At 35.1% G+C, this 14,678-nt stretch overlaps 1 protein-coding gene across 1 annotated transcript in view; it reads right to left on the bottom strand.

Annotated features, from left to right (window-relative positions):
• Positions 1 to 14,678, bottom strand: part of LOC117341933 (cubilin-like) — a 54,297-nt gene that overhangs the window by 29,140 nt on the left and 10,479 nt on the right. The window contains exons 9-16 of the mRNA XM_033903812.1: positions 14,479 to 14,652; positions 14,042 to 14,138; positions 13,024 to 13,145; positions 12,029 to 12,263; positions 8,934 to 9,058; positions 6,509 to 6,682; positions 5,331 to 5,436; positions 4,003 to 4,118 (exon numbers count right to left, since the gene is read on the bottom strand). Coding sequence (XP_033759703.1) covers positions 4,003 to 4,118; positions 5,331 to 5,436; positions 6,509 to 6,682; positions 8,934 to 9,058; positions 12,029 to 12,263; positions 13,024 to 13,145; positions 14,042 to 14,138; positions 14,479 to 14,652 — 1,149 coding nt within the window. The remainder of the gene's footprint in view (positions 1 to 4,002; positions 4,119 to 5,330; positions 5,437 to 6,508; positions 6,683 to 8,933; positions 9,059 to 12,028; positions 12,264 to 13,023; positions 13,146 to 14,041; positions 14,139 to 14,478; positions 14,653 to 14,678) is intronic.

Below are 14,678 nucleotides of genomic sequence, written 5' to 3'. Positions count from 1 at the left end.
ATATCCTTCCAACTGTAACTAGGTAAACTGAAATGCCTTGCCACAGGAAAGTCTGGTCTGTTTTGCTTGATGGAGCAACGGTGATTGTTGATTCTGATGTTGAGCTTTGTGCTGGTTTCTCCAACATACTGCATTTTGCATTTTTTGCAGGAGAGGAGATATACAACATTGGCTGATGTGCATTTCAGTGTTTGTAAAATGTGATAAACACGGTTGTTTATTACACATTTAAACGTGTCTGTGGACTCAGTGTATGGGCACAATTTGCACGTTTTTTTGCTGCATGTGTTGAAGGAGCCTGTTGTAACGACAGATGAATGTAATTTGCTGCTCACCACCAGATCTCTTACATTTTTTGGTCTACGATAGGCCAATAACGGTGGTTCTGGAAAGATCCGTTTGAGTGCAGCTGGCGACTCAATGATGCGCCAATGATTATGTAAAATAAGGAAGAAATTGACGGCAAGTTAGGATGGAACGTGACAACACAAGGGACCCTTTGTGTCGGAGTTCTGACTTTGTATTCTAGAAGGCTGGCTCTGTCAAGTACCCTGACTTTTTCTAGTTCCTGATCTATCAAAGTAGATTTATATCCTCTAGCAAGAAGGTGTGATTTAAGTTCTGAGCATCGACGTTCGAAGACTGTATCATCGGACACTATCCGTCGGATACGTAGAGCTTGGGAATAGGGAATGCTCTTCGTTGTGTGCGAGGGATGACAGCTGGACAGGGCGGAGATACTGGTGCGTGTCCGTTGGTTTGGAATAGAGGTCTGTGTTTATTTTTCCGTCAAGTAAGGTTGAACTGGTGTCTAGAAATGTGTTAGTTTCCGTGGAGACCTCTGCAGTGAATTTGATTGTTGGATGGAACGTGTTTGCGTGATCTATCAATAAGAATAATGTTTTAGTAACTGGAGAAACCACAATGAACCCTTCGGCAAACGTGGGCCGAAGGCGGATACTAGCGTGACTGCATCATGTTCACGTGCGGGGGAATTCAAAATATCTCTGCCGTTGGTCGCATAGCGTTCTAGTGTTGAACATGATGCAGTCACGCTAGTATCCGCCTTCGGCCCACGTTTGCCGAAGGGTTCATTGTGGTTTCTCCAGTTACTAAAACATTATTCTTATTGTATTTTATTGTATTTCCAGTACTTCTTATATATATTATGTGATTGTATTTGTTATTTTTTTTTATTTTTTTTTTTTTTTTGAATTACTTCTTTGCCCCATATAACCATTACAAGTAATTCCTATCCTCCATACATTTATGTGAGAATCCAGTGTTATCTGGATTATACTGTTCATATTACTCGAATTATAAAAGTAAAATAAAACAAGGATGGATAGTATTGCAACAGCAATACAAAGTTCCCTGCCTGAACCAGGAGTGCAACTATTTATTTTCCATTTTTTAAGCTACGTGTTATACTGATCACGTATACCAAGTTTCAATAAAATCGGAGTAGTACTTTAGGATTGTCTGGACACGCCTCAACCAATGAGAAGTCGCCGGCCATTTTGAAAATTGTTTTTTTTTTTTTGAAAAAGAAATGTGGGATGCACAACTACATGTTGTACTGATCATGTATACCAGGTTTCGTTAAAATCGGAGTAGTACTTTAGGAGGAGTTGTCCGGACAAGCCTCAACCAATGAGAAGCCGTCAGCCATTTTGAAAAATGAATTTTTGAAAAAAAAAATGTGGGATGCACAACTACATGTTATACTGATCATGTATACCAAGTTTCGTTAAAATCGGAGTAGTACTTTAGGAGGAGTTGTCCGAACAAGTCTCAACCAATGAGAAGTCGGCGGCCATTTTGAAAATTGGTTTTTTGAAGAAAAAAATATGGGATGCACAACTACATGTTATACTGATCATGTATACCAAGTTTCGTTAAAATCGGAGTAGTACTTTAGGAGGAGTTGTCCGGACAAGCCTCAACCAATGAGAAGCCGGCAGCCATTTTGAAAAATGAATTTTTGAAGAAAAAACATGTGGGATGCACAACTACATGTTATACTGATCATGTATACCAAGTTTCGTTAAAATCGGAGTAGTACTTTAGGAGGAGTTGTCCGGAGCCTCAACCAATGAGAAGCCGGCAGCCATTTTGAAAAATGAATTTTTGAAAAAAGAAATGTGGGATGCACAACTACATGTTATACTGATCATGTATACCAAGTTTCGTTAAAATCGGAGTAGTACTTTAGGAGGAGTTGTCCGGAGCCTCAACCAATGAGAAGCCGGCAGCCATTTTGAAAAATGAATTTTTGAAAAAAAAAAAATGTGGGATGCACAACTACATGTTATACTGATCATGTATACCAAGTTTCGTTAAAATCGGAGTAGTACTTTAGGAGGAGTTGTCCGGAGCCTCAACCAATGAGAAGCCGGCAGCCATTTTGAAAAATGAATTTTTGAAAAAAGAAATGTGGGATGCACAACTACATGTTATACTGATCATGTATACCAAGTTTCGTTAAAATCGGAGTAGTACTTTAGGAGGAGTTGTCCGGACAAATCCTCAACCTAATGAGAAGCCGGCAGCCATTTTGAAAAATGAAGTTTTGAAAAAAAAAAATGTGGGATGCACAACTACATGTTATACTGATCATGTATACCAAGTTTCGTTAAAATCGGAGTAGTACTTTAGGAGGAGTTGTCCGGACAAGCCTCAACCAATGAGAAGCCGGCAGCCATTTTGAAAATGAGTTTTTGAAAAAAAAATGTGGGATGCACAACTACATGTTATACTGATCATGTATACCAAGTTTCGTTAAAATCGGAGTAGTACTTTAGGAGGAGTTGTCCGGACAAGTCTCAACCAATGAGAAGTCGGCGGCCATTTTGAAAATTGGTTTTTCGAAAAAAAAAAAATGTGGGATGCACAACTACATGTTATACTGATCATGTATACCAAGTTTCATTAAAATCGGAGCAGTACTTTAGAAGGAGTTGTCCGGACAACTACTGCGTGACAGACAGACAGACGGACAGACAGACGGACGGACGGACGGACGGACGGACGGTAATTCTATAGTCCCCCCGTTTTTCAAACGGCAGGGGACTAAAAAACAACTCTCCGTTAGCGCTTTCGTCGCGCATATATGAAAACTTTAAAGGACGTTGTGTAAATAGTAGAAATATTCAGCAAGGCCTGAAAACGTTAGCGAAAATGTCATGTTGATTTCATTATTTCTATTATATATACATCCTTAGGTAAGATCATACAATTACGTCACTATATAGTCACACGACTTTCAAGTTTATATATCATTTTGTAAGAACGTATTATAACGTCACTATACATTAGCATGGTTATGTATCCTGATTTAAGATCGCATTACTACGTCACTACACATTATCAATGTTATATATATACATATCTTGATGTAAGATCGTACTATTACGTCATTTTATACTCACACGACTGTTATATACCTTTTCTTTCTTTGTAAGTTTACATTATGGCGTCATAAGTTCACGATAAATTGAAAATGCAAACTGATACCCCGCGCAGTGTTTCAGTTTCAGTTCCAGTGAATTCAATATTTGATGTAAAACCTACAGTTTTCCTCGACATATACCATTCCTTTTTCCATGCTGAATCTCCATACCAATCAAGGGTCAATATTTAGATGGCACCTCTAATTCACCTAAAATCAAATTAAGGTGAATTAAGGACAGTATCTAAATTTCAACAAATCAGAGGCCATGCTTTTGCTTGAGCATGGTTGCCATGGCAACAAAGTCTATACAGTAAAGTATGGTATCCCCTAATACCCCTGTACACCAAATTTGGTCTTTATTTCGACCAATCCAAACCACTTTGTGCTTCAGCTTGGTTGCCATGGTGACAAAACCCATATAGTGATGTTCAGCATCACTTAATACCTCTGCATAACAAATTTCGTCGAAATCGGACAAATCATCAATTTTTGACCAATCATTAGCCAGTATTGCTTTGCAAATTACACAACTTCTTGTCTCCACTTACCTCCACTGATCATTAGATAATCCTGACACGAGGTAGCAAAGTGGTTAAACTCTACTGTCAAAATCACCCCTCTGTTGGTACCGCCATCTGTTATGTTCCAGTGACATTCCAATGATCTGTAAAACAATGAAAATGATGAGCGAAAGTAAACAATAGAACGGCGTGGAATTGTCCCGGTTCTCTGGTTTCCTCTCACAGTAAGACGCGTCGCTCTCTTCCATCCGGGCCAATAAGAATAATTGGTGTATGTTAATATAGCCCGTTTCGCAATTGTTGTAAATAGAGTGTACATTTTTTGATATCGATAAATTACAAAGTAATATCGTTACATCCTTTCGTATTTCTGTTTTAAGTATTGTATGTCATATTACATACAGTCGAATCTGTCCAAGCGACCATCTCTATTTAGCGACCCTCTGTTCTAAGCGACCATTTCAATTCCTCCCGAGCGTTTTCGCTATATATTTTAACTCTATTAAGCGACCCTCTCTTTACGCGACCAGCGACCACAATTTTTCGTTCCCGTGATAAAAATAACTCTCCAATAAGCGACCAGAAGTCTCCAAAATGCCTTACATTACCATTTTCGCCTTAATAACACCCAAGTATTTTTACTTTTCGTGCAAAAGGACGGGAGATGAGGCAAAGTGACCGTCTGGAATTCTGACGATTTTCAGACGTTTTATATACGATATATCAATTTGCATGCGAAATATAACAATAAAGGAATGCATAAACAGTTAACTTACTGTTAAATCATGATTTGTTATCTTTTTGAGACATTAAAACAGATATTTGCCAGTGAAAAAGTCGCCGTTTTTAAAGTAGGAAATGCAGGAACGTAAATAATAATCGGAGCGGAAATCCGGACCAAGATTTCAGGAATTAAAAAAATATATATAAATAATTTGAAAGTAATCTAATTAACCAATGAAATATATTTCTCATGTTAAATCTATGTATTTTGCTATGCTGAAAGAATTTCAAAAAATACATAGTGATGAAAAATTAGCACAGTAATAATTATTAAAAAAAAATACACAAAAAAAAAAAAAAAAAAAAATTGTTTTGTTTTATTCAAAGTGGTGGTTCATTTTTCATATATATTATAAATCATTATTGCCAATTTATAAAGCAAATAAAAAGCTTATGAACATTTATTAAATTTAAGATACCATCTCTATTAAGAGACCACTCTCCATTAAGAGACCGTTTTCAACTTCCCTTGAGTGGTCGCTTAATACAGATTCGACTGTATACCATTGGAAGTATATATGAAAACATCAACATTTTACTGTAGTGTTTATATAGATGTCAATATAGCTTACGATGGGTAAACATCTGGGAAATTAGAACTGGTCAGGTACTGAAGCGTGTCGTTTGCCTCTAAAGTCGCCGGAGAGGATGCTGACGCAGTGCACGCTGCCGAATTATCTAGAATGACGTAAACAGAAGATTTTAATTTCTTTGCATACATTTAGTTATACAACGAGAAGTCAGCTATATACACAACTTATTCTGGAATTACATGTTTAAAAACCAACACTATATCTTTCATCGAGACAGCGTTTGATGTACATATGGATTGAATAGATTTTTTTAAATTTTCATTGCGGCTATGAATACCAGTAGCTAGCTACATATCCCGAGGATATGTAGCTAGCTACTGGTATTCATAGCCGCAATGAAAATTAAAAAATCTATTCAATTCATATATTTACATAACCTTGATTTTAAAAATGTATATCGAGAAAACGAGAAATTTTATTAAAAAGAAAATTTTGTCATGTATACGACGAAACGCCAAATTATTAGAACAGCTGGGAGATCCCGCCTATGCACCACGCCATTGTTTTAATGTCGTTCCGCATTTTCCGGTCTTTTTTGCTTAATTTTGTATAAAACAAAAAGAAAGAAGTATTAAAGTAAAAATAATATTAAATACAATCATTCAATTCAAATCATATTTATTTTATGTGAACAAATTGCAACAAAAACACAATATTTTCATAATTGAAAGGCGGACTATTTTTTTGATGGCGTATTAATATGACCCGAATAATCAGGTGATTTGCACGAGAGACACTGTTTTCATACGGTTTTCATAGTGTATTCATGGTCATATGTTTGTTGTTTTCACTTGGTATGTTCATATCAGCAAACCACATTAGGAATGTAAATATACAATATTGGTTGTCTGTTTACAGTCCGTTTACACCAGATACACCCAGCCGTTCTGGGAGTAGGGTCTTGAGATGTGATGGGAGTGCTGGTATAAATGAATTGCGGATTTTCAATAAAATATCACTATCCACTGTATTGTGTTAGCTACTCTTTGGGGGAGATGTTTACACTTAATGGGGTCTTGGGGAGAGGAAGGTCGAATTTCCCCTGTGGTCATTCTGCAAATCTTCATTCATATTCGTAAATTCCAAGACCTGTTAAGTTAAGATTACTCTATCTATTTTCAATGAGGGCAAAGCTTTACTAAACAACATAAACGTACCAGTAGCGGCTACCGATAAATACTGTATCTGAAAACCTAGTCCTCCTGCCGATCCGACAGAAAACTCTACGAATGTTGAATTCCCGGTGCCAACTTCTCTCTGAACTGGCGGCGTTGCCACATCCGGATCTACGTCAGACGGGGGATAGAGTTTAACTCCATTATTGTCACATCCTGATAGAGAAAGTAACAAATTAAACATATTAAAAAAACTAATATAATTGCCTACACACACTATAAAAACCTGAAAATATCTTTTTTAGGGGGGACGGGGAGAAGGAGTGTAGAAAATAGGAGAAATGAAAAATGAAAGAAACGTATCATAGTTAATATTATCATTGCCCGAAACCGTACGTGCGCTATATAAATTTGACCTTCCAGTAGTACATGGTTGTAGACATGCTTAATTTCTACATCATGACAAGCAATATGTTCGATGCAATCAATAGTTAACCAATGTTAGACGTATTATGCATGAAATGTTCAAACTTCTTAAGCATGGTAATGTACTAGGGATGATCACGTTGATCTCGCTTCACATAGATTTCCTGGGTACGTCGCACGGTGGCACGTAAAGGAAGCATGCTTATAATAGGTAAACATCGTAAATGCAAAAACCAAAAGTTTTTTTATAATTTAAGTAATGGCGTAGAGTTTTGTAAAAAGTGAAACATGACGTCATGTCTGTCTTATCTGGATGACATGTGAAGTCAATCAAGTGGAGAATAAAATATCATCTAAAACGAATCTTTGAAAATAAAAACAAGAGGCCCAATGGGCCTGTATCGCTCACCTGGCTCTACAGCAAATTTGCAGTTGAATGAGGTCATTTATACAGGTATTATGCTAAAAACAACTTTATTCAAATATCAGAGTAAGCTAGGTTTATTCATGTCAATATATTTTCTAGTCCTTCATTCCAGCATACTATTGGCCTAAGATCGGGTCTTTGTGACTCTTGGCTCTAAGCATGCTACAGAAAGGCCCAATATCAAGGCTCTTAGCTCTAAGCCTGCTACAGACAGGCCCAATATCAAGTCCCTGGGCCTCTTGGTAATTGAGAAGTCTTTTAAAGATCTTAGCCTATTTGACCCATGTGACTTTGAATGAAGGTCAAGGTCATTCATTTGAACTTATTTGATAGCCCTTCACTCCAGCATGCTACAGGCCCAATACCAAGTCTCTGGGCCTCTTGGTTATTGAGAAAAAGTCGTTTGAAGATTATAGTCTATTTGACCCATGTGACCTTGAATGAAGGTCAAGGTCATTTATTTGAACAAACTTGGTAGCCCTTCACCCCAGCATGCTACAGGCCCAATATGAAGTTCCTAAGCCTCTTGGTTATTGAGAAGAAGTTGTTTAAATGAAAAAGTTGACGCCGGACGGACGGACGGACGGACGCCGCACCACGGCATCAGCTCACATGCCCTTCGGGCAGGTGAGCTAAAAATGGCTAACGGTCATATTATTGTATTGTTCCTCTCAAAACAAATATAAACGCATGAAGTAATCTGCACATCATTAAACCTCTTGAACAGATATCATTCACTTTTAGTTCATTGCAGTAATACATACAAAGCATATAACGGTATCGATTAAAATTCCATCTATAAAGATTTGAGGTAGCAATCGCCTAGCACAATACTGATCTTAATAAGGTAGCAGACCACAGTAAATAGCCTGACCATGGGCGATTTTTTTTTGGCAAAACAAATATCTCCTGTTTTATGATATATACAAACAAGAGGCCCATGGGCTTTAACGGTCACCTGATATATGAAATATTTCAGTTAATTTAATTGACCCTTTTTGGCCCCACCCATCAGCCCCTGGGGTCAGTCAGGGCCAACATATGTATACCATTAAGCTGTCATCCAATGCTGATAATGTTAACAAAGTTAGAATGAATTCCAATAGAAATCAAACAAATTATAGTCAAAAATGTGATTTCCCTCTATAAAGAAACTTAAGACCCTTCCATCTATGAAGAGCATTTGATTCCAACATATCATAGAGTAGAGGAGAAGATTTTTGAAGTTTTAGTCAATTTGACACTTTTCAGCCCCGCCCCTCAGGCCCCTGGGGATTGGGACCATATAATTCACAATTTTGAAGCGTCCTGCCAAATTTCATTGAATTTGGTTTAGGGGTTTCGGAGAAGAAGTCGAAAATCTAAATTGTTTACGGACGCATGACGCACAAATTTTAAGGGTTTTCTGAAATGGTTATGATGATTTTCACAGGCTGGAAAATCAGAGAAAAAATAACTTAACCTTCTGTATAAATAATATATAGGAATAACTGGTTATGTTTGCTTTATTTTTCATTTTTTTACATTTTTACTGTACACTACTACCAAAGTGAGTAGACAGATAGGTCAAGATTAACCTGAAGGTCTAAGAAGTTTGTATTAATGTCATCTTACCTTGGTAAACATTTAGAGTGGTTCCACTACTTAGTCCGCCTAAGTCTAGGTACAATAGAATCCCAGCAATACCGTCATTAGCCTCAATGTGCCATTCACATGTGTAGTTACCCGTCTGTCTGTTCCTTCGCGATTATAAAACAATATAAGACTGACAATGGTGAAATAACAGAAATAGATTTCTCATTAGTTCTCTAAATTATTGTTTCCGGTGTAGTACAATCTTTTGTAATTCGAAGGTTACTTTATCATTGACCTGTAAAATAGTAATCACAGAATAATAGAAATATATGACGATGTGTGATGAATTCATGTCAATATATCTCGTTTGTTTCAATTTCAATTTCAACATATTTTATTGACATGATGTTAAGTCAATAGGATTGGACATCAGGCATAGCCTATCTTAGTCCTTTCCTTATATTTAATAGATGGTAAACAAACACAGACCTATATACATATATGGAAGGTTGGTGAGGGTATCAGGGGAGGTAATTCCTTAATAATTACAAGGATTTATTAATTTTAACATTAAATAGTAACCCTTAGGATATTTAGTTTAGCTAATTGCTTTATTATTTACTAAATGAATATTCAAACAGAGTGTATTTTGTAAATTAGGTGTATCTATATGATGATATTGAGTTTATTCCCCCAACAGATACAGGCCATAAAGTCCATATGTTTAACACACAAGCCATCCACTGAAGAGGATCAAAATTCAATTTCAACCCATAGAAACATATTAAGTTAGTAGAGTTACACCAACTCTTGAAAATAAAATGATTGTTTCAAAAAGACCTTTATAGGAATTACCTCACTTACATATAAGCACAAACAAATAAGGTTATAGATAAAATAGATTAACAGAAGATAAGTTGTTAATAGACTGCCCAGAGTTCATTATTACATTAATCAAGTATATTTGGTAATCAATAATAAATAGACATTGTTCACTCAATTTCATATTACATATTCTAAACATGTATTTAGATGTCTATTTAATTATTTAATTATATTGCTGTATAATTGGAGTCACCAGGGGTTAAAAAGAAATATTAAAAATATTAGATCATTATACATCAGACATGATTTCAAAATCTCTTTGATTGCAGGATGAAATTTGAGACATGTGTCAAGATGCTAAAATTTTGAATATTATTACAAAGAGTACATCCATTGACAATGACATTGGTACATAAATGATTATGATGTGGATGATTTAAATGTTGTATAAGTACTAGACGAGGATTTTGATATAAATTACATTCAAAGAAATAATGTGATATAGTTTCAACAGATTGATTGCATTGACACATTGGAGATTCAATTAGATGATCATTAAAACGGTCGTAATTTAGATTACTTACGTTGTTTCTTAATTGGCATAGAATAATGTTTATATCACGCCGGCCGGAATATTTAAATACATCAGTTGTAGTGGATATAATATGGTGATTGTTATTTAAAAGTTTTTTAAATTGATTAGTGGAGTGAATATTACTGATTTCAGGAGCGAGTCTATTCATTTCATTTAACACGGATGGGAAAAAACTTTCAAAATAAGTTACTGTACGACATAAAGGGGGGTCAAATAATCGAACTGTACGGAGTGAATATCTAAATAAGGTTTCATCATGAATATATGGTTCAATAATTTCTCTTAAGTAATCTGGGGTTTCATTATTTAATATTTTGAACATTAAGATAAGTTTGTGTTTTTGCCTTCTGCAACTCAATGATTCCCACCCTAATTCTGTATATAGTTTTTCATGTGAAGTACCTTTGCGTAAACCAGTAATTAATCTAGCAGCATCTAATTGAATTGATTCTAAGAGATTTTTTTGTATTTGTGAACAGTTATCCCAAACAACATCAGCATATTCAATAATTGGCCTAATGTAGGATGTATATATGGTTGTTAGAGACTTCCTATCAATTTTAGTTTTTAATAATCTTAAAATGTTTATTCTTTTTGAAGCTTTATCATATATATTAGAAATGTGTTGGTTCCACTTGGCATCATCACTGAGTGTTAGACCAAGGTGTGTATGTAATTTATTTTCAGTAACTGGTTCATCATAAAAATTTACAGCAGGGTGATCTTTATTATTTTTTCTAGAAAATATAACTGATTCTGTCTTAGCAGGATTAAATTTAATATCCCATTTATTAGCCCATTGTTTGATATTAATTAGATCATTAGTGAGACTTTGAGCTATTTCAATGGGGTTATTATCACATATACCATACAGAGAGGTGTCATCTGCAAACAGTTTTATCTTATTAGAAACACAGTCAACAATATCATTAATATAGATTAAAAACATCAGTGGTCCGAGGACTGAGCCTTGAGGAACCCCAGCTTGAACAGGGTCAAATGTCGATACAAAACATTCAGTTTGAACTCTCTGTTTTCTGTGTAATAAAAAATTTTTAAACCAGTTTAAAAGATTACCTTTAATACCATATAACTCCAGCTTGTAAACCAGACCATCATGCCAAACCCTGTCAAATGCCTTACTAATATCGCAAAATATGTATCTAATTTCTTTGTTTTGATCAAGACATTTAACAATGGTATGGTAGATAGACAATAATTGATTTACAGTAGAGTCATTGGGTGTAAAGCCAGACTGATGTTCCTTCGCGATTATAAAACAATATAAGACTGACAATGGTGAAATAACAGAAATAGATTTCTCATTAGTTCTCTAAATTATTGTTTCCGGTGTAGTACAATCTTTTGTAATTCGAAGGTTACTTTATCATTGACCTGTAAAATAGTAATCACAGAATAATAGAAATATATGACGATGTGTGATGAATTCATGTCAATATATCTCGTTTGTTTGAACGATATTTCTGCTTTTGGGTTCTACTGATTTCCTAGTGTCCCCTTTAGTAGTTAAATTCGGGTTAAATTGGTATCCTGTTTGCACGTTCATCATTCAAAGAACGATCCCAGTGCATAGCAGGTAGGAACCGACTGAACGCAATTTCACATATATAGCTGACAAAATATGTCTTTTAACACAAACGTCTAGGTTTGGTGTAACACAACACAGGTACAAGTGTTTTCAATCTGAACTTACCACGTGTAGTTGTTAGGATAATATATAGAGTTGAAACTTTTCACATTTGTGTCGGCTGTAAGCATCGTTGGAGTATCAACAGTGCATGGCTTGTCTAGGACCACGCTAAACACAAATCCATTGTGTACCCCCTCATCATCGGAAGAGAAAGTGATGTTGAAACTGGTATCGTTAAATGTGATGAGAGGATTAGAAAACTGTTGGCCACATATTTTTCTGGTAGTAGTTGCTGGACCTGCGTAGATAACATATATGATTGATATGCATTGAATGTAAAATACACCTTGGGTACTACTTACCTCATAGCGTTTTCTTTGCTTTTCTAATGCGTTGAAATAAACGATTTTCATTACGAAATAACCTTAAGCTGATTAAGCGCAGTTTGCGTCAGCACCAACTTTCTATTTCTATTTATTCCTTCCTAAAGCGCTACCGCGAAATTTGCTGAATTGGTATCTGTTTCGTGATAACGCACACAAATATTTGATATCATTCGCTTTAACGGAAATGCGAGTTTCTGTATTGATACAGATATTTTTTACTAACTACAGTAAACTTCATCACCTCCGGAAGAGTAAATGTGAAGACAAGAGGTAAAGCACCCCGAGACTCTTCTTACAAAAAGTAGTTGTTTCATACATACACGGCGCCAAAGATTTTTAATATTTGACCCTTTTCGCCCCTGCCCCTCATCTCATGGGGAAGGCAACTCTAAAAATATGCATATTATAGAAACTTAACAAGCTTCTCAAAGTTAACCACGGAAGTTTAATTATTTCCAATTGTAAATGGACAAAATACACAAAAAAATAACATTTTCCTATAAATGCTATAGTAAAACTCCACAATCCTTTTTAAACATATCACTACGCAAGTTAAGGCCAGTTGTATCTCGATTCTGTCTATTAACAGGATCTATATAAATCAAATGTGCGATTTTCACATGGTTAAGGAACAGAGTATGTCGTTGTTAAATATATAAATATTGAATATACCTTCAATCTCTAAGTAATCGTAGCCACAACTGCTGTCATGTTCTATGTCGTAGAACTCGATAGTTAAAATCACAGTTTCTCCGGAATTTCCACCAGAAATATACCATTTGCATTTGTCGTTTCTGTCAACAAAGATGTTCAAGATGCTAAAAGATATCTGTTGTAAATATCATTCTTATCAGAATATCATTACATAGCAGAATATTACCAGATATTTGGTTTTACTTACATTTAGTTTTCTTACTGGTAACATTATTTTTTACTTAATTGACCTTTGTCTTAAAAATCAATATTGCAATAGCCTAATTAAAGTGCACAGAACATTTCCTGTGAGTGATGTATATATGGTTTAGGTTTTTATGATGATAACTTCAACTTTTCAAAAGTTATGTTCCAAACAAGATTGTAACAGAGCAATACTAATGAGAAATTATCAGAAGAACCTTGGAAACTGAAGCTAATACATATATTATTCCGTCCGAAAATATTTGCGTCAATGACCCAGTGACAGAGCACTGGACATGATATGTGGGTGATAAAGGTATACAATGCTGATGCATTGAAGTAACTTCTTTACTCAAATGTATTTTTCCCGATGAATACCATACTGGTATTTCAAAACCTAACGTTTCAGGAAATCACCGTATAATAGAATATCGATGTGATTGAATATAAAAGAAGATGATACCTTTAATAGGAATATTAAATCTTCAGTTATTCATTTCATCTTGATCCAAGTATTCTTTACGTCTGGTTTGGTTGATAGATACTTTATATTGGGTTATGTATAAATGATGAGAAATTAATGTTTTAGAATATTTTCATTATTTATTTATTTTATTAATTAAAGATATTAAGAAAAGTAGATTAGATAGATATTGATAATAATATGTCTTGGAGGCCAATGCAAGTGTTTTAATAGTAACATAAAAGTCTCAATTTAAAATAATATTTCATTTCAAAACATAAATATTCAAAAAGTCATTCTTTAACAACACTCTCTGTTAGTGTGACTTACTTTTTATATTGATTAGGAAAGTCTGCACTGGTAAAATATTGGACATCCTTAGTGGCTACTACAACTGTACCATTGGAACTACATGCTTCCGTGTTGTCTGTAAAGGAAAGAAATATAACCAAAATCTTCATGGTTCGTAATCAATGCAAGGTCAAAACGATCTCCACAATAATTTATTTTCCGTTTAATAACATAGTATGTTACATCTCAATTGTAATGGGAAAGAGAAATGAACATGACGAGAGTATCAAGTTTGGAACTTGCCTTCCTTTGTTTGTAGTTATATGATTGGTTTATGTGATGTTATCTGTAGTTTGGTAGTACTTGGTTATCGTAAAATGGTTTGTAGAAACTCCCTTTATTTTGTGATATTATCTGTAGTTGGGTAGTACTTGTTTGTAGTTAGACGATTGGTACAAATTTTCTTGATACATTACCGCTAGGTTTTTGTGCTGTCATAAACATTTGCAGTCCTGAATCACCAGTAGACGATGTCACAGTAAACTCGATATATGCTGAACCGATAAACGATAACACGCCACTATTCCCATTTCGTCGAAATCTGATGTCGTTGTTGGGTATGGATTTCTGTACTCCACTGTTATCACATCCTTCAAACAAACATAAAAGAAGGGGA

This window comes from Pecten maximus, chromosome 2 (assembly GCF_902652985.1).
Source record: "Pecten maximus chromosome 2, xPecMax1.1, whole genome shotgun sequence".
Classification (NCBI taxonomy): Eukaryota; Metazoa; Mollusca; class Bivalvia; order Pectinida; family Pectinidae; genus Pecten; species Pecten maximus.
This window is presented reverse-complemented; position numbering and strand designations above follow the sequence as displayed.